The sequence below is a fragment of the Clarias gariepinus genome, chromosome 13 (assembly GCF_024256425.1).
Source record: "Clarias gariepinus isolate MV-2021 ecotype Netherlands chromosome 13, CGAR_prim_01v2, whole genome shotgun sequence".
NCBI lineage: Eukaryota > Metazoa > Chordata > Actinopteri > Siluriformes > Clariidae > Clarias > Clarias gariepinus.
The window spans coordinates 5,838,581-5,859,043 of record NC_071112.1 but is presented as its reverse complement, the minus strand read 5'-3'; the positions used below and the strand labels follow the sequence as shown (position 1 = coordinate 5,859,043).

Genomic DNA, 20,463 nt, shown 5'->3' with positions numbered 1-20,463 from the left:
TCTGTGTCATGCCGCTGCACAGACTTGGCAGCATGCGGCAAGTTAAAAGGCAAAAAAAAAAAAATTCTAGTCTAGGTTCAGGATTGGATGCTGTATGCAAAAGTAAGTGAGGTCTAACACGCGCTGCAGCAGTCAGACGTTTACAGACGTGCATCACGAGCATGAATATCATGGAAGGATGCAAGTGTTATTGCGCTTGAGATGATCTTGAGCTGGTATTTTTTTGGTGGATGAATAATTGTACAGTGTGTGTCTTTAATGGGACAAGACAGTGCTTATCTACTTATAGAATAAAAGGATAAACATAAAAGAATATGAATATAAAACTAGGTAATCAAATAGTAACTCGTTTTGTTTTTTTGAGACTATTTGGTCTGTTCATTTAGGACGTTTTAACATCAGGGCCTCGGGATCATTTCCAAGAACACATGACCTCAAAGTCTTTTTTTTTTTATCATCAATGAGAACGCAATTGTTCTGTGCCTCGGAAACCGTGCCCGAGTCAGCTTAAAGACGTGATCTCGGGCACAGAACGGCATACCTGGGTAACGAATCAGATATGGGATCCAGTTGTACCTGAGCACGGGAGAAGATTGCTGGTAAAATGCGCAATTTTTTCTGAAATAAAATAGCAGTTGCTTTTACTGGGACGTTCCAAATCACTCTACCTAATGTGAAAACGCTCTTATTCTAACATAACTTCCTGTAAGCTTCTCCATGTCAACATTAAAAAAGTGTTTATTTGACAGCATGTTAGTAATAACCAACACACGTCCAAGGAGCTCAGTGCAGATGTGAAAAGCAGGATGCAGGAGGAACATCTCTTAAAACCATTTCAAGATCAGTTCAGATGATTGTGTAAAAGTAAAGGTTAGTAGGAAGTATAAGAAGAAAGTCTGGAAGAAGATCCAAGACTTTGACCCCCCCCGAGCTGAAAGAAAAAATTGGTTCTGATGGTCAGGAACAACTCAGGAACCATCAAGGTGCTGGAACACCATCGTCACTGTGATTTGAGTTTTACATCAATGTGGAATGAAATGTCTGTACCAGGAAACCAACACATTTAACTAAACACTACAGAACCTGTTTTAGAGGATCAGTGGTTTAATCTCCTACCAGGATTTTAGCAGAAGCTTGTTGATGGCTAACTTAAAGCATCTGCTAACGGTGAAGTGTATGTGTGGGTGAAGAAAGAGGACAATGTAAGCACAATAATAATGATAATCCTACGGTCTCAGATTATTTGGTATCAAATGGTTGTTAGAGAATGAAATAAAAACAAAGACATGATTCCTGGTGGTAAACCTCCACATTTTCTTGTTCTTTCTCGTTTGATTTCTTCTTTCTCTACAAAGTAATTAAGGATAGTAGAGAGTTAAGTATTATAGGCGTTCCTCTCAGCGGGATTAAACTGCCTAGCAACACATAGAGCTTTTTCAAAGACAGTAACTTGTGCACGTGGGAAAAGTAGACTCTGATCTGATTAAGACGCAGCTCTCCACAGCATTAGCGTTTAGACCTTTGAGAAGAATGTGCTCGCAAATAGGCCGAGAAGTGACCAGGCAGTGCAATTAAGGTAAAGATTAACTGGAACGGAAACCTTGTGAATTGATGGTGTGTGTGTGTTGGGGGGAGTGTCTTGTATTTGTTTTTTTTCTCTCTCGTGTGTTTGTCTTTCTCAACATCCTGTTTAAAACCATCACTCGAGTCTTTTTGCAGGAAACAGGTTATAGGTTTGCTGATATGTAGGCGTGTTTGTGTTTTTAATTTTCTCTGAATGAGACTCCGTCTCTCGTGATAGATCGAAATAAGGAACCTTAAAAAAAAAAAAGCACACACTCATGGAAACCACACGCAAAAAAAACTATTACAATGTGCTATTTTTTTTTTCTTTCTCCCATTATGTTGTTTCTTGAGTTTTGATGACACGTTGGTTTGAGTTTCTTTGTGAAATGTGCTCACTTGTCATAGTTGCAGGTCTCGGGTTGCTGCGAAGACGTTAATGATTAACATTTAATCGATTAATTGATAAAGAATTTAACCGATTAAAAATATATAAACCGATAAGGTTTGCTTCGCTTTGGCGTTTATGTAGCGTTAACCTCGACCGCCCCGCTGTGATAACCTTACTAGCCGCGCTGCTCACAAGCTCGCTCTGCAGTTCCTCTCGTGAACACCGGGTCGAGTCACGTTAAAACTGCTCCCGTAGACTGGAATGTAGAACGTTCTCGCTTATGGAATTCTGGCTAAAATCCATGCAAAAGAGAAACGTATTTCAGTTCAGGAATTTTTTTTTTTTTTTCATTTTTTTCATTTTTTTTTTTTTTTACTACAGTACTGTGTATTAAATGACCCAGCTTGGATTAACGGATCAGGTTGTCCTGACATTGCACAGCTATTAGTTTTCCAGATAGAAATGCATGTGTTTCTGTGTTTGGTTGGATCCTGTGTGAATTCGATCGCACACTCCTCTCTCTTCTGTTTCTGAAAAACTGCACTGACTTCTTTGTGGTGCTTATTAGAAATCAGTTTTTTGCCTTTTGTAGCCTTAATCAGATCCAGACATTAATATGGAGGCGCGACTTATCAAGATCAGACTGACCGTATCCCAGATTGGATCTCAGGCACGCCTAGGATTCGAGCCCGCAATTTTTCAAGTTCCTCGTTTAGTTCCTCCTTCTTGGAATCTTACATGCATGTATGTAAGAGGTGTGTGTGTGTGGCTACTTGATCTACGTTAGCTGTCACACCACAATCAGAGTTTAGTCACTTCTGGCTTTCTGATATCTTGTATGTTTTATATTTTAGTAGTCTACACTCTTCCCCCAGTGCGTTTATTAAGTGTCAAAGTGTCGTTGGTTTTATTTCACTCCTCTAGCCTTGTTTGTTATCAGTTTGAAAATGTTTTAGTTTGAGTTTAAGCCTGACGCATCACCGCACAGATAACCGAGGACTGGTTTCTTCTTCTTCTTCTTCAAGTCGAGGCTTTATCCAGTTCCAGATTTAGAGTCGCCTTCCGATCAATAAACCCAGCGATCATCTGATCATTTTAGTCCCTTCTGGATACTTGGTCCTGTTGGATATCTACACGTCTTGTAGCACGTGTATCTCTTGCTAAAACACAAACTCACTTCTTTAGTGTCTGTTTTACTTCTGTGTTCATGCAAGAGGTGTATTTCTGATCTTCTGTAGGCTCCAGGGAGGAGCGCAAACCAACTGAGGTCATTGGTTTTTCCAGGAAACGTTAATTAGTTCTCGAGACTTGTGTAGAGATCGATCGATCTCAATTACCATCCTTTCTGGAATAAACATCCATCACAAGCAATCTGATCACGAGTCGCCAGCTTACAGTGAACAGCTTACATCTGTGAACATGTGAACGCATCATCGTCTCTGGAGGAAAGGTCTCATGTTTTCAAGGTCTCTTGTTTTCACGCTGATATGTTCAGTAGATGCTATCTGACGTACCTGATTGTGCGGTCTGTGGGAGGAAGGCACTGTCTGCCGTCCGATGCATGCACGAACGCGCACAGACGCCCACAATTAACTAATGTTGCTGTGATTGATACCACACTCATCTCGCCCATCATCAGGATTCAAACTCGCGAATGTCTGGACAATCAAAAGTGTTTACCTGAGCCCATTGTGTAGACGCACTCGCATTTATTTGAGAATTTTACCGTTTAGCTCGACGTCTCAGTTATTACATCTTTTCTGGCTACAACAGTGATGTAATAAATTAAGAATAGAGAAATTTTTTGCATTTACCCGACATGCTCGTACTGTACGTGTCCCGGGTTGACATGATCAAGTGTAAACCAGAAAACTTCTTCATCCATACGCCTCTGCTCATTTTTGCATCAGTAGAACGCTTCTCCTACAGTTCTTTCTCATTTATAAAATGTATAAAATTGCTAAAAAAAATTAGTCTGTGAAGTGCGGTAAGTTTCACTTCCACGTGATAACCCTTAACCTAGCAATTTTCATCTACAGATCTTCCCAATGACTTGTTTTTTGACCTTTTATTTCCTGTCCACTTTTACCACACACTACTTTTATAGTCATAATGTAAAGGGTACGTCCAGTTTTTTTTATTTTTTTTTATTTTTTTTTAGATTGCATTAATGACCTTTTAAATTATGCAAAAAAATAAAAGTGCTAAAATTCCTCTTTGGGGTCTATTTGAGGTCTCGAGTGAGATCCTGTTCCAGTTTCTGAGATGTGCATCTCGGTTAATGTGTGTAAGTTTCAGACCCCATTTCCCTTTTTTTTTTTTTATTATTATTATTTTTTTTTTTACTGTAGCCGGCTTTCTAAATTGGTTTTTCGGGCGGTCGCGTCAGCAGCGGTGCTGCGAGTATATTTAAAGAGGATGCGCCGATACCAGATTTCTCATTTCGAACGATGTATCATACTGATTCCGATACTGTAATGAGTGACACGGTTGGTATTAAACACCCAGAGGCAGCATGGGGCGGGTTTATATTTGCCTAATGATAAACTCCTCGTGCTAATGTTTATGTTTACAGCATTTAAGCCATCTAATTAATGCACCAGTGTGGCGGGTGAAGCGTCTGGTTCTTTCTTAACAAGTTGAATTTTCATTATCTGTCACAGGTTTTTTTTTGGCGTCTTCCTGTCAGACTTGCCTGCCGTTGCCCGCCAAATGAATCACGTCCTGTCACGTAATGTGCGTGTGTGAGAGGGTGAGGGCATACATACAAACACTGTGGTGCTCTCTGGGCCAGCCAGAAGAGAGACAGAAACACCCTTGTGTGTGACATCTGGGGGTTACAAAGCCTCATCTCTCTCGTCTGGGAGGCTCTCGATTGCTACCAGACGCCTCAAATCGTTTCTAGCGCGGACTCTGAATGAGGCACTGTGCGTCTGTTTAGAAAGCATCCCGATGTGAGGGTGAACCCCCCCCCTCCCCCCTCCTTGTCTGTCATTTTAATCTGGCTTTAACCTGCTGTTAGACCTGATTTCAGGATCTCGAGAACAAGCTGCGGGTGTGTGTACGCAGATTTTGCCACCATGCTGCCATGAGTTCATATTCACGGAATCGCCACAGAAGCATCACGAAACTTGTGTCAGCTGGTTCGTTGTGTTGCTCGTCTGTGTTGGTGCGGCTTGAGAGGCCTTGTTTAAGCAGATCTGTTTAAGCAGGGTGTACAGACGAAGAGGTAAGACAGCAGCACAGATGAAAAGGACTAAACGCCATGGCTTCACTCTCTCCAGCACAAATACAAATCCTGTGTTTAAGTTCTTTTGGTAACAGAAGTCTCAGAGCTCAGACTTGTCATTTTATACGTTATGATTGGTTCAAGCTGCAAAAGTGTTAGTTAATTTTAAAACTGCTACTAGTACGGTGGATTAAAGACATGCCACTGTACTTTTCTGGCGCCGTTGATGCCGTGAGCATCCACTTGCTCTTCTGTAGGGTTGAGTCGCCCATCCTGGATTGATGAATAGGAACTTTTGAGCTGACAATCCGTTTTCTTTTTCCAATCAGACGTGTAAAATTATAAGGTATGATATGTTAAGTGCAGCAAGATTCCTGTTCCTTATCGCAGATTATTTACCAAGTTTGTTTAGAATTTTATCAAAATAATTTTTTTTTTTTTTTGAAGTGGATATCGAAGCGGGATATGTTTGAAATCGTGACACAATTTTTTAACAATCACAAAGCAAATCGAATCGCCATCTAAGTTTCTAAATTCCTGTTCATAAGTCCAGGACGGTCGACTCGACCCCGACTGACTCATCACACTGACTTCAAAATGTATTTTTAAAAAATGACTTTGTGAGGTGGCAGTCCATCATGTATCAGTTTCTCTACAGTTCCACAGTCACAAGAATCGCATAACTTGGTGGATATTCTGTTTAAATTCACTGAGCGAAAAGCTGTCAGTGAAACACAGGTAACAGGTTTATTTATATCAGAACGGGAGTGAGTGCTGTACTTTAGCGAGCTCCTCCGAAACAGGATAAGTCCGTGTTTGGCTGCGGTCAGTACGCGAGGCCGTAACCCTGTATGCCTTCCCAGTGTTTTGGTAAATCATGAGTGATGTGGCTTTCTGTTCCTTGAAAGCAAGTGTGAGGAAATCTCTGTGTGTATGTGTGTGTCTGTGTGTGTGTGTGTGTGTGTGTGTGTGTGTGTGTGTGTGTGTGTTTAAGTGTTAAAAAAGTCTAAGGCAAGGTGCTATTAAGTACTGTAGCTGCTATGAAAAAGGTGTGAGAATGATTTGTGTGTGTGTGTGTGTGTGTGTGTGTGTGTGTGTGTGTGTGCGATGAAAAAGAAAGCAGGATGAGGTAAGAAGGGAAGGGACTGAAAGAAAGAGGCGGATAGGAAGGCGAGAATATTTGTTTCAGTTTTGCGACAGGGAGATTAAAATGATTGTTTTCGAAAAACTTGCTGGCGGTTTGGAGGGAACAGCATGTACATGTGATCAGCACTGGAACAGCTGGGAAACAACTACACCACACCTCCCTGAACAGACAGACCAGTAAGTGTAAGTGTTTGTGTAAAAGTGTGCGAGCAACCATTTGTGTCCTTGCTGAACCTAGATCTCCATTTAACTTCTGGGTGGAGCCCCTGCTCATTCCTTTTTCATGTCCTAAACAACATGCGAGTAACCCTGACCCCCCTGTCTGAGGTCAGAAGGTCTTGAAAATTTTGGATCAAAGACGATGTCCAGTTTGTTCTCTGGATGAAAGTGTGCGTTCGGTTACCAGTAGTCTTTCAGGACTCACACTGCCTTATTACTAGAGCTGTGAATCATGGGTATGTGAATCAGTTTATGACCCTCAGATGATTTTATGACAACCTTTTTGTTCCTGCTAATCTTCCGCTCCACACACTCCAGTCTGGTAGGTGGCGGTATTGCACCAACCGGCCATAAACTCAAAAGAAGAAGAAGCAGCAGCAGCAACAATATTTCTGCACAACATAAGCGTTTGGAGAAGACAGAATGAGTTTCTGTTTTGGATTATTTTCAAGACATTTGTTTGTGTAAAATCATTTAACGTTTGTAGGTTGTCTGTAAATAGTTTTCAAAAACCGTGAATCGATTCTGAATCAAAACGCCTCTTTTATAAACAGTTATAAATATATTCCTCTGCACGTGCATGACTTTTTAAATATTATCTTTATTATCTTTAGTATTATGTAGGTGTGTACGTTTTCTCTCTCTCTTCGTGTAGGTGTAGCTGAATTATCTCAAAGGAATGGGGTGTGGCTGCTGTGCTCGTCTGTGTCACTAAAAAAAGGTGTAACTCACTCAGTTTAGGTTCTTGTGTTGAAGTGCACTGAACTGTATAACGATCATGAGTCATCGGTTGCTTTAAATGGGTCGCTGATTAATTGGATTATTAATCATATAATCTGCACAGTTTATGTACTGTAAGTGTTCATTACACAGTGATTAGCGGTTAGAGGACTAAACAAACGGACTGAAATTGAGGAAGTATTGAGTGTGTAAGGTCTGATGGTATTGCCCCCCCTCTTGCTTCTCAGTTTGGATTGATTCAAGGTGTTTAACAAAAAAAAAAAAACCCAAAAAAATCATATCAGTTTTGCGATACATGAAATGCCACACAGAGGAATCATGATACATCACTGAATCGATTGTTTCATCACTGATGCTGTGAACGTAAACACAGAGGGTTCGTCTAAAGATACGTCTAAAGGTTCGTCTGAATAATAACGTCTAGTAGAACTGATAGGATCAGAGGAATATGGATAGAAAAGCAAGGGCTCATGTTCCAGATTATTACACGTCGCCTATCAGACACGATGGAGGCAATGCCGGAGTCTACAGCTACCAGTGGACCCGAGTCTCTTTTATACTATAAAAACAAAGCAATCCAACACAAATACAGTAAATGGGTATTCTTTAGGGACCTTAATCACCCTGACCGCAACCAGTCTGAGCTGCGTGCTTTTCACAGACAAGCCGTGACTGAAGGCGTCTGCAGTAAAGAACTGACATCGAAAAGGGGAGAAATCTCAGCATTCGTACTTTTGAGCCTGTTGAAATGGAGAGATTGTTTGTTTTGTTTTTTTTGGATGGGTAGTCTTTGTCTTACTTAATTTTGTTTCACTTGTGTAAAAAAAAAAAAAAAAAAGTCATGATGGTGTATAAACAGTGTGTTACTGTTTACATACCTATGGACCATGGTGTTAATGTTGCAGTCATGGTAATACCGTATAACTTTGTGTGGTTACTGTACTGGTTCCCCAGGCTGTAAAGTAATGCAACACTTTTTTTTTTTTTTTGCAGTTGCAGGTTTCAGTTCCTTTTATTTAATCTGATAAATTCTGTTGCCGAGCTACAGACGAGCTGACCTGCGCGACCCCGCAGCCGAGCACTATTTCAGCTGCTATGTTTTTCTCATGCACATGCTTATACACCCCCACCTACGCTTCTGTGGCTTCTTCCATCTCCGTTTAAGATGTAGTTTTAAAGAGACGCCCCGCCACGGAGACGCGTGAAGCGAAAGCGAAAAAAAATCATTGCAGATGTGATGCTCCTTAGATCGACCTTTTGATTCTAGGTTTCTTTTGTTTGGTTTTTTTTGTTGTCGTCGTCGTCGTAGCATCGTCGTCGTCCCACACTCACCCCCCCACCCCCCCCCCCCACCCCTCCAACACTCACCCCGCCCTCCCAACCTGTCTGTTATGCGTCTTTATTGCATGTGAGTTTAAATTTAATAACCGCAGTAGGGATGAGTCTGGATGGGTCATTTTGCCTAGACAGAGAGGTAGGTGTGTGTGTGTGTGTGTGTGTATGTTTTAATCTAGAAGCTAAATTCCGATAGCCTCATCAACATTTAACAGGTACAGGTAGTTAATTAATAAAGGATTTACAGACGCTTCTCTAACATCTAGACACATTTCTGTAGTTAGTGTAATAAAACACACTTTGTTTTTCTCTGTTCTTGCTCTCTTCTTGTATTTTTTTTGTCCTTTTCACTTCCTTCGGTTATTTTTTTGTCCCTTTTTTTGGTCAGTGTTTGGTAAATTGCAAATACTCTAAAATGAGATCACTAAATGTTAAATAACACAATCAAGACAAAATGTTCACAAATGTTTATTTAACAACGAGACATTAAGGGTTCATAAAAAAACAGTGCAAGGAATAACACATGACCGAACATGTGGTTGTAGGAAACTAATCCACACCAGGTGGTTGTGACGCTGAGGAGCCGCTATAACTTTATCTTAGCAGTTATTTGGCTTAGTCCACCAGGATTGGCCAACGATTACGGCGTTTAATTTTTATTAACGAATGACTTTTGCTTTTAGACTTGGCATTAAAAATTTTTTCAAGCCAGTCTTAAAATAGAATTTAAGTGCACATACAGTATATACTGCACTTCACCGTAGGTTTGGGTCGGTACAAGTTTTCTTGGTCTGTATGCCGACTGTGAAGTTTGAGATTTGTTGATCAGGTCTAAATTCCACAACCCTCGTTCTGCACAAAAATGCATTCCATGGTTGAAGCTTCTGCGGTCTCAGTGAGCAAGTGAATGTATTTTATCATATGATCTTAACTTGTTTTGTTTTTTTTTCCCTGGAGCAAGCTTTGTCCAAATTATATCTGAAAATTATTGAGGTTTCTGAAGATTATTACAGCTTCCTCCGAGACACGAGCTCTTTCAGATGACGGGGGTAAAGCACACGATTGGCTCGTGCCACTATGATTGGCGTGAACCACCCTGATAATATTATTAAGTATACATTTTTAGTTTGGACATGATATCATTCTTCTTGAATGCACCGTTCTGTGTCCGTCAGTAATGTTGCACTAAACTGCAGAGATTTTGCGCTACCTTTAAACAGACTCTGAATTGTGGTGCAATTTATCTTTTATCTTTTTTTTGTTTGTCTAACAGGAATCAGATGAACTATGCATTTAGTAAAAACAGCTGACTCGTGTAAGAAGTGTGTAAGAAGAGCATGATCTGACTCACGTAGTACTTTGCGTCTTGCTGAAAGGCTCTGCTTGTCCTCAGTAACATCACTTCCTGTGGCACACTGAGTCCTGTGTGTGTGTGTGGGTGTGTGTGTGTGTGTGTGTGGGTGTGTGTGTGTGTGTGTGTCTGCTGTATTAGTGAGAGTTCTTTAGCTTAAGTTTCCACATCTCCCGGAGGCCCAGGCCGGACTTCCTGTCTCGTCCTGATGAGGTTAATTCCGCGTATGATTGATCAGTGGAACCTGATGAGCGGATAAGAGCGGACGCGCTGCATGGACAGATGTGTAACTCGTGAATCGTGTGTTCTGTCCCTTTTAGTGCTCTCTAGCAGCTTCTGCTGTGATTTGTTAGGAAAAAAAATGTAAAATGAAAATCATCACAGACACTCTGAAAGATGATGATGATGATGATGAGGCAAGACGTTAATACTGAATGTACAGACCTGCTTTTTTCTTTATTTATAAATGTTGAACAGCGCCGTAGCAGACTGTAAATTAAATAACTCAAAACGTTTTCATTTTGCTTTTGTGCACGTGGTTGAGCATCACAGTTCTGTCATGATTGATTTTGAGAATGAGAATGTTGCATAATAATATAAAAATATATATATAATTTCAAGCAGCGATGAGTGGGCCCAAGCACCCTGCGTCATCGCCATTCAGGCGCACCAGCAAGACAGTGGGCACAGTGGGCCCTTTAGCATTTAAAAGGGACATACCAATACCATTATGACATCATTTTAAAATGGGGGAATTTTAATTTTGTTGAGAGCTCCAAAATGCCCCAGATGCTGGAACAAAAAAAAGCATAACACTATGATGTCACTCAATGTGATGTCACTCAATATGATGTTGCATGGAAAGTTATTAACCACTTTTTGGCGTAGGTTTAAGGCGTCGTTATGGCTGACTCGTTTGAGATATCAAAAATATCTCTGTAGTTGGGCATCCTCAATATACTGAGGTGCAGTTTATTGGCGATCGTATAAATCCCCTAGGAAGGGTACATCAAAATCCATTAGGTGTGTTTTGCACCGGTTTCATACGGTGTCTGTAATCCTTTAAGAGGACGTTCATTAGTCATTTAAATTAATTAGTTTTTTTTTCATAAAAACTTTCTTAAATAATAATTATTAAAATAAAATACATGAACCGATGTAAATATCTGATCCTTTTTTTTAAAACTCATTTAAACATATTAACAGTGACCCCGTTCACTACACTCTCACAGTTTTTATTATGATGTCTTTGATGCATGCAGCAACCAAGTGAAAAGGAGGTGTGTAAGGATGAGGGAACCATCCCTTTGGACGTTGGTCACGGTCTGATTACAATAGTGAGTTATAGCTCGGGTGTTTGTTAAAACCCAGACTTTGTAGAGCTTTATCTTTATGGAATGTTTTCTGACTGTAAATAGGCTTCATTAATGTATTGCCCAGTGGTTTTGATTACGAGGGCATGTTATCTAAAACAGAAGAACGATTAGAGCTTGTCTGTAATAACGATCCAAAATGACATGGTTGACTTGTCTGCGGTCATTGTTACTGGATCTGGATTGTTACTGGATCTGGATTGTTACTGGATCTCATTTTGTAGCGGTTGTGTGAATATGGCATGTTGTTTCTTGAGGCTATGAGGCTTGCACACCTCTGTACTGTAAGTTCACATGAGGTATTTTCGGTATGATGTGCATCACCAAGAGACATAACAGATATTTTAGAGACTAAGTCTGGATTTCTATTTAAAGTCCTTCTCTGAAGGTCCTGAGTAAGAGATTGGAGGTTCGAATTCTTTTCAACTAACTTTTGTTTTCTCATTATTCTGTATTCCGTTATCAAGACTAGTGTTTTAGCTCTAATAAAATGTATTAATCCTATGACCTTGGTCTTTTTAACTCTGTTGCTAATTAATTGGACAAAAGACGCTTGTTATTATACCTGGACGCAGTTCAAAAGTATTGCCTTCACGTTAACCTGCATATTCTGTTTTTCTTTCCTCTCCGTTCAGGATTCACGCAGCATTCATGATGAAGATTCAGCTGGCGGTGAAGCTGAGGCCAAGCTGAGACCGAGCGTGCGACTGTGTAGTGATCATCGCTGGAGAGCCATAATCCAAGCTCACACACACAAAGACACGCACGCACACACACACTCACACACCGCTCCCATGTTTTCTCCAGAGCAGGAAAACATCTCCACCACCTCCACCAAAGTGCCAGTTAAATACGGAGAGCTCATCGTACTCGGGTAAGCCCGGCATAAAAATAAAAAATTATGGGAAAATAATATAGATCATTTCAACAAACATAGCCATGGTATGTTTTAGCTTTCTTTCACTGTCGCTCCAGAGATCTGACAACTCCCCAGTTAGTGCCTTGATGTTTAAAAAGTTAAAAAAAAAGTCATCTGTGTCTCGAGTGCCAGTAGCCGCTATTCAAGAGGAAGACAATGTGCTGAGTTTGTTCTTGTTTTATTACTAGAGCAAACTTTTATTCTTTAAAGTTGCAGTAAACACCCGTTTCGCACCGTACAAAACAAAAAAGAATAATCAAAAGCGCTTTGCTCAGTGACCTACATTTACAGCATGTAGCAGGCGCCCTTAATCTGAGCAACCTACTGTAGAGAAGTGCTTTATAGTCTCGATCAGCAACATCAACTCGTGCAAGTTCACTAGGTCAAGGACCAAGAGTACTATCTAGCCTCGGTGAAAAGCCGTTCAGTACACAAAAAGAGAACACGACAAGCTTTAAAGAAAATAATAGCTAACTAAAATTGAATTGAATTGAAGTGCTTGGTGAAGAGTAAGGCCTTTAGTCTCGTTTAAAAACCGCAAGTGGGTCAGCTCGTCTGGAGAGCCGGTGGAGAACAGAGAAGAGGCTCGCTGCAGGTGAAAGATGGTCAAGCACTTCTGTACAGTGGGTTGCTACAGGGTGAGATGGTGCTGGTGTGATTAGTACTTTTGAGGGCATTGGCCTCTTTGCGGCTTTGTCAAAAGCAAGTGTATGTGATGGAGGCGGCTACAGAAAGCCGGCGAAGGCATCGTAGCAAGGGGAGGTGTAGAAGAACAAGGACAGGAGGATGATAACGTGTCAATGCAGACCTGCAGGAGTGTAAGGAAGTAGTTCAGTTTTAGACTCGAATCTGTGGAGAAACGGCCACATCCTCCTGATGATCTAAAGAAGAAATAGATGAAAAGAGAGAGAGGACAAAAAAGGCCAGGTTTTTCATTGTCCTCAAAGTTTTCATGAAGTGATAAAGGGCGTGTGGGAATTTAGGATCCGCTGGTACAGAGGATGGGGTGTATTTGCGGAGGGTTGTATTAGTACACGGGTCTTCATGAACCTCAGAGCTCTGTAACATTGAGGTGGACATATGGAAGGGGTTATTTTTAAGCAGTGGCCCTGTGGTACAAGGCATTTAGGAGTATTTGTGCGGTGGGGTTCAGTACATTTGTATATGGGAAATGGGTGTAATTTATGAGCCTTGGAACTCAAGGACGAGGGGACGGGCTAGTTTTGGGTCATCTGTATTTGAGTTCATGGTCCAAGTCAATGGCTTTTGGTTTAACAGATACCATGTGTGATAGTTTAGAGTTTCTTTTGTTGTAACAGAGAAGAAAAAACGTCTACTTTTTATTACTCTTGTGTTCTTCCACTGCTTCGTTTGTACTTTCTTTGTTCCATCCTGCAGGCAATATTGAAATCCTGTCTTTTTTTTTTCTCTTTTTTTTGAGTCAGCATGATGAGCAATTGTAATGCGAAATATCACATGAGCAGCACCACAAAAATTCCCCCGGTCTCCATGACTCATGGACTGTGTTCGGGAATCCTGCAGTATTTTAGGGAGATTTAGGACGTAAATTTCCATGATTACTTGCTATAGGGTTTAGACTTTTGGCCCCTACTGTTTATATACAGTACATGTGCATGTACACAAGGGGTTTTTGTATGTAATGGTTTTAATCCATCACCCCTCCCTCTGCTCATGTGTTACTGATTGCTCCCATGTTGAATTCTCCTCATTCAGACGTGTACAGCCAAACACTCCTATAATAAAAATAAACGGATTATGAAACATGCTGTATAAACATTGATATTGAGAAGCTCCTGTAAGGAGTGATTTATTTAATATTCATTCGGTGTCAACACTATATAACAACTATCAGGAAGTTTTCTGACATGGGAAAGTCTTCAGGACAGAGGACTTTACACTAATGTGCTGTTTTATTGAGTGTTAAATCCTGCAATTGATGACAGGGACGTTCCTGTTAGGTGGACATTTCACATTATCATATACAGTGGAACCTTGGATTACAAGCATAATTCGTTCCTAGAATGGGCTCGTATTCCAAAACACTCGTAAACCAAATCGAATTTTCCTATAAGAAATAATGGAAACTCAACTTATCGTTCCCCCCAAAAAATAAATTTTTAACAGCCTTTTAAACTTTTTTTTTTCTTCACGAGGGCTGTTGTTGCAGTTACTACAGAACAGTCATTACACTCAGACACAAATAAAAAAAATGCTTTATGCGTTTGCGCACACATGTGGTCACAATGTAATAGTAAACAGTACACATCTAGTATCGAGTGGGGTTATGTGACGCTCGTACTGTGTACGTGTTTTCTGATTTGCAATTTTGTTTTGCATTTAATTTTTTGGTTTGTTTTTTTCAGTTTTGTTATTTAGTTTTGCACTTCTCGGCCACTGTACCAGACAGATTAGTTGCACACTGTGGAAGGAAGAGAACCTTTATGCTAAAACTACATCACACCGCATCACTGGCTATTTTATTAACAGCATATCCCCAAGTAATAAAAGTTCATTCATTAATAATAAAAAAAAAACATTATAAAAAACCCAGGAGAAATGCATTTATTAATGTTTAATGATATACATTATTGGTTGATTTATAAATTATAGGTTAAGGTTAGATGTAGTCTAGCTAGTATTGAAACCCATTCAAGCCTCTGTCCATCACGAGAAGTAACCATGTGTGCCATGAGCCAAGGAGTATCATGTACCCAAAAAAAGGCTACGGTTAAACACTCACTCACGTACTATGTGCTATAGCATCACCCTTTAGGAGCTCACACACTCCGGAGTTTTTTCACTGACGCATTGATTTCGCTCAGCGATTCGTTAAATGGAGGCATCGATTTCGATTCAGAAGGCGTCCATCAGACTATCCGGGGTAAACCGAACCAATCCAAGTAGATCGTAAGAAGCGATGTACTTTATCCCCGTGCACTAAAGGCGTTTTCATTCCAGGTCCACACGTGCACGTGTTTTTGTTTAGTTGAAGTTTTCTGTGCTGACAATAGCCATGATTGCTCTGGTGTTTATTTTTGGGGGCCACACATGCAAACAGCAGCGAGGAGTGAGTGGTGTGTTTGTCTCTGCTACACAATCTCAGCTCTGTCATGTGTCTATGTCCGTGTCTGGGGAACCCTTTAAAGACAGAAGACCCAACAGCAAACCTCCCATCCTTAGGATGGATTTACGACACCGTTATCCCACACTCAGCACTCGACGCCCACACCATCTCATCTTTCACTTTATTGATTCAAGTCTCAAGAAAGACGCCAAGGGGGCAAACTCTGCTTTCTTTTAAAGACCACGCACCGCATCTGCGCCTTTAAATTCCTGCATTATTAATAGACGTATACGCTTTGTAACGCGCACGGGTTTCCTCACAGGTACAATGGCTCTCTCCCGAACGGAGACCGCGGAAGGCGGAAGAGCCGCTTTTCTCTCTTCAAGCGGCCCAAAGCAAACGGAGTCAAACCCAGCACTGTGCACATCGCCTGCACACCACAGGCAGCCAAGGTACGCACACACTCCCAGCACTGTACATGTACACTATACATTCATAGCAAAGATACAAGTTAGATCCACACACGTGCACATGAACAATTATTAGACACATGCTGACACATCTTTGTTGAAGAACATTTATCAACATCATAAAAAAAAACTTTTAGATTAGGTCTTATTTATTTACAAACATGTCATTTCTGTCTATAAGATTACCATGTTGGTGTGCATGGAGTGTACAAATGTGCATAAATGTGTAGTTGTTGAATGTAAATAAGTGTCCTTAATGTGCATGAATTGAATTTAAATTGAACTGAAATGAATTGAAAGCTCCTCAGTGATAAGGCGTCACTACCATGCATACAGCAGGCCACAAATTATCACATACAAAACTCCCAAGCCTTAAAAAGCCATAGCTCCATCAGAAAATATTTTAAGCATGCTCATAAATTTTATAGCTCATGCTAGCAAGCTGCCAATCACAATAGGCGACACCAACACACCCCTAGTGAGCCATGATCTCTCCATACGACGACCCAAGAGTCATCATGATCTGTAAATTTATAGCTATTTGTAACAAAAATGTTGGTGAACGTTGGAACTGGGCTTTATATGCCAAATTGAGACCCAGTAAAGTCCATGCATTAAATCTGCACTAGACACGTTAAAGGGAGCGCATGTGACCTTAAGTCTTTAGATCTGGTTCTGGCAGACCTTGTGCACTCATGTCGCATCCCTCATGTATCCATGGTGCACATACTATCACACACTAGCACAGGATGTAGGCTCTCATCCCTTTGTTGCCTTACACATCTGGATGTGCTTGAGCTAGCGAGCGACTCCTGTGTCTTTATGCCTCAGCACTAAAACTGCACCACATGCTACACGTCAGGCATCGGGTGCGCGCGCGTTCCAGTTTCCACCGAGCTAATTAATGTGAATGATCGCGAACACACAGCTGACATTTTCAAAGAAAGAAGCAAACTGTTTTGTGTGAGCAACGTCTGTAAGTCATCAGTAAATATGGTGCTGTTCGTCCTGCTTAAATGAAAATGGACTTGGACAAGTCGTGCTTGTCTTAAGTCGACAAGGTAGGGAAGCTTATAGGGATGAGGTTACTGTAGCATCACATGATAGTATTATTTAATAATATATGAATGACAGTGTTGGAATGAAAAAAAAAATAAAACACACTAACTAAATTGCATTAATTAAATACAGTTACATTATAAATACATATACATTATATACCAAACTTGTCACGGCAAAGTGTGAATACAGTTAGGTCGAATAGTTGTAATGTATGTTTATACATTTACCCCCAAACTTTTCCTTTAAACCAGAGGTGGACAAATTCGAGAGAAAAAAAACTTAATTTGCCATTTCAACCAGCAGCAAAGTCGAATCATTTGGAGCAGGCTTAGAATGATGTAGGTGCTACTTTTGACAGCTGTATATTTGATTAGCTTTTTTTCCTATTATTAGGAAGTAATAAATGTCATATATCTATGTACTTTATTCCCTGTGAAACAAAGCCAACTCTGTTCATATGCTTTTGATTGTTGTAATTGTTTTGTCTTCTTTCCCCCTTTTCCTTCACACCGACTTTCTCTGACTATTTCTTTTATCTTCATATTATCTTACTTTCATTCTTTCTCTTCTGATGGCCTTTTTTATATTCAAACACATTCTGTAATTCTTTTATTTCTCCCTCTGCAACTCTTTCATTCTTCTGCACATTTATTCCTCCATTCTCTCTCTCTCTCTCTCTCTCTCTATCTCTCTGATTTTAGGCCATAAGTAATAAGGACCAGCACAGTATCTCCTATACTCTTTCCCGAGCTCAGACCGTGGTGGTGGAGTACAATCACGACAGCAATACTGACATGTTCCAGGTACGCACACGTTACACACTATTACCTGCTCACTTTTACACACCAAGTAGGGATTAGCAGTGAATCGAAGACTAATAAAACAACTTTACTAGAGCCAGAAGTTCATATAATCTTATAATCTGCTGGGTGTTCCCCTGCATGGTGGAGGTTTGACTCAAATTTGCACACTACCCCGCCTTCTTCCTCTGATTTAATCCAAGAAGATTCCGCTTGTGTGGTTTTGTGGTCTTCTCCGTGTCTTCCTGGGTGGGGAACAATGTGCAACTGTGAAAGTGTTTGCTTCGGTTTTAAAATAAGCCAAGCAAATGAGAAAAAAAAGTAATTTGTAGAAACACACATGCAGACCCATGGACACACTCACTGATCCAGACAGGGTGGAACATGTAACTCCTTTTCATTATATGAAAGCAAGAAAAAAATGCAATTCTTTTTGGAAGTTAGTGTTAAAAAGGGAAGTCAGTTGCAGTCTGCAGTATCACAATCTGTCTGACTCTGTGTCCTCAGATCGGCCGCTCAACAGAAAATCCGATAGATTTCGTAGTGACCGACACCATCCCCGGCAGTCAGAGTAACGCGGACACACAGACCGTACAGAGCACCATCTCACGCTTCGCCTGTCGCATCATCTGCCAGCGAACCCCGCCCTACACGGCCCGTATCTATGCCGCCGGCTTCGACTCATCCAAAAACATCTTCCTTGGGGTAAGGATGCACTTAAACTGACAGACTGACTAACACTGAAAGTGACGTTTGTCATTAAACATGTTTAGTTCACAAGTGCACATGCCTTCTAATGGAGTTGAAATGAAATGAAATTACGGTCTATGTTTTAATTTCTTACACATGAGACGACAGGTTCCTATTTTTGCACTGGATGGAGCAGAGGACTGTGGTGATGGGGGTGTTATTAGGATAACGGCCTTATTCAAGGACTTAAAAGTGATGTAATTGTTAATAGGATGGAATTTTTTTCTTAACCATAAAATGTCTGGCATCATTCAGTAATGAATATATGGAGCCCAACAGTGGCAACTTGCTGGTCGTGGGATTTGAACTTGGGAGTTTCCAGTGTCGTAGTTCAGTGCCTTAACCACTGAGCTACCCCTGACCTGGTTTTAATTACTATGTTAATTACTACATTCTTACTAGCATTACAAATGTAGTGTTTTAAAAATAAATCAAAATGCATTAAAAAAATTTGCGCATCAGCATCATGAGCATACGCTGTAATCAGTTGTCAGAGAGCTTTGTAGTTTTTTACGTTTGATGTTGTAACGGGTTTGCTCAATTCGAACAGGTGGCACCACAGACACGAGGTGAGGTCTTAAGGGAAAAGTAGCGAGGAAGGGGGAAAGGGGGAGGATTTTTAACGTGAAGAAAGCCTGAGATCCATTAACATTAATTATCACCCGCAGAAGGGGGGTTGACGCCTTACGTAGGGAGCCTACGGAGTCAGCAAGGAGCTACAACAGGTTGAAATGTTTTTTTGTTCAAGTTACTTGAAAGTAATGTAATTAGCAATCTGATTACTTTTTATGTGTAATAATTAGTAATGTAATCAAATTACGATTTTAAAGTAGTAATTAGTCATTTGTAGTCGATTACTTTTTTTGAGTAACTTACCCATCACTGCATCAGTTAGGGTGAAAAGAGCTGCTGACAGCTGAAACATATTAATCACTGCTGTAATTACGCAATAAAAGGTTTAATAAAGTGTTCGCATATTTAAATACAAACTGACTTTTTTGACAATATAGAAACGGCGGTTGATCCAATGTTATTATATGATTAAGGTTTCATTATAAAGCCCTAGTCAGTGTAGTGTTTTGTCTTGATTTTAAATATACTGCGCTCTGCCCAGTCTTGCTCGCCGCTGTGGCTCCTACTGAAACACGAGGAGATAACAGCGGGTCCCGTTCCTGAACACAGCAGGAGGCCCGCTTTTTCCAAAGGAGATCTGATGACATGTTGCTTCTGCAGAGTGAGATTGTGTACCGGTGTAACAGTGTGCTCCCTGAAGTGTGTCTCTTCACAAAGATTAGATGTTTAAAAAAAAAAAAAAAAAAAGGGAGCTGCAGGTTTGACCTGCAGAAAATCATTCAGATTTTTTTGTTTACACCCAAATAACATGTATATAATCTGAACAAAGTGTATTTCAGGATTTAGATTTTTAACTGTAAGTCTCATCTTCCAGGAGAAGGCAGCGAAATGGAGAACGTCAGACGGACAGATGGACGGCTTGACGACGAACGGTGTGTTGGTGATGCACCCACGTAATGGCTTCACCGAGGACTCCAAACCCGGCGTATGGAGGGAGATCTCAGTGTGCGGTAACGTCTTCACGCTTCGGGAAACACGATCCTCACAGCAGCGGGGCAAAATGGTGAGATTTCACACACATGCACACACGGTCCAGTGCGAATTCATGTAAAGCAGGCGGTCACTCCACACGCAGTGTGACAGTTACAGTAAACTACAGCATGGCGCACATACACACACATACACACACAGTAGGTATATTTAGAAGTTTTATAACCAAGCTAGTTTCTGTCATTTTTGAAGGATTTTTACATATTTTACTCAGATTTTACTAGCTATTTTACTTACTATTATTATCTAGCGTTACAAGATAGCTGAGGAAATGTCTTGCATTAATCACATGACGTAATCCTGATTAGTCTCTTAGCCGATTAAGACAATAAGGTTAGAAAACAAATTATTATCAAATACCAGGGTTTATTAAAGATTTCCACATGCAGCAGCTTTATTTTAAGGT

The 20,463-nt window shown here is 40.5% G+C and overlaps 1 protein-coding gene across 4 annotated transcripts in view; it reads left to right on the top strand.

Moving 5' to 3' along the window:
* The window catches only part of peli1b (pellino E3 ubiquitin protein ligase 1b), a 44,535-nt gene that overhangs the window by 13,475 nt on the left and 10,597 nt on the right, over positions 1-20,463 (top strand). For 2 of the 4 annotated variants that reach the window (XM_053509671.1, XM_053509669.1), the window contains exons 2-6: positions 11,984-12,222; positions 15,675-15,804; positions 17,586-17,687; positions 18,192-18,389; positions 19,882-20,070. In XM_053509671.1, the coding sequence (XP_053365646.1) occupies positions 12,143-12,222; positions 15,675-15,804; positions 17,586-17,687; positions 18,192-18,389; positions 19,882-20,070 (699 nt within the window). In that variant the 5' untranslated portion in view covers positions 11,984-12,142. Of the gene's footprint in view, positions 1-6,420; positions 6,507-8,723; positions 8,764-11,983; positions 12,223-15,674; positions 15,805-17,585; positions 17,688-18,191; positions 18,390-19,881; positions 20,071-20,463 lie in introns of those variants that run through there. The other 2 variants (XM_053509672.1, XM_053509670.1) reach the window with 2 other exon arrangements.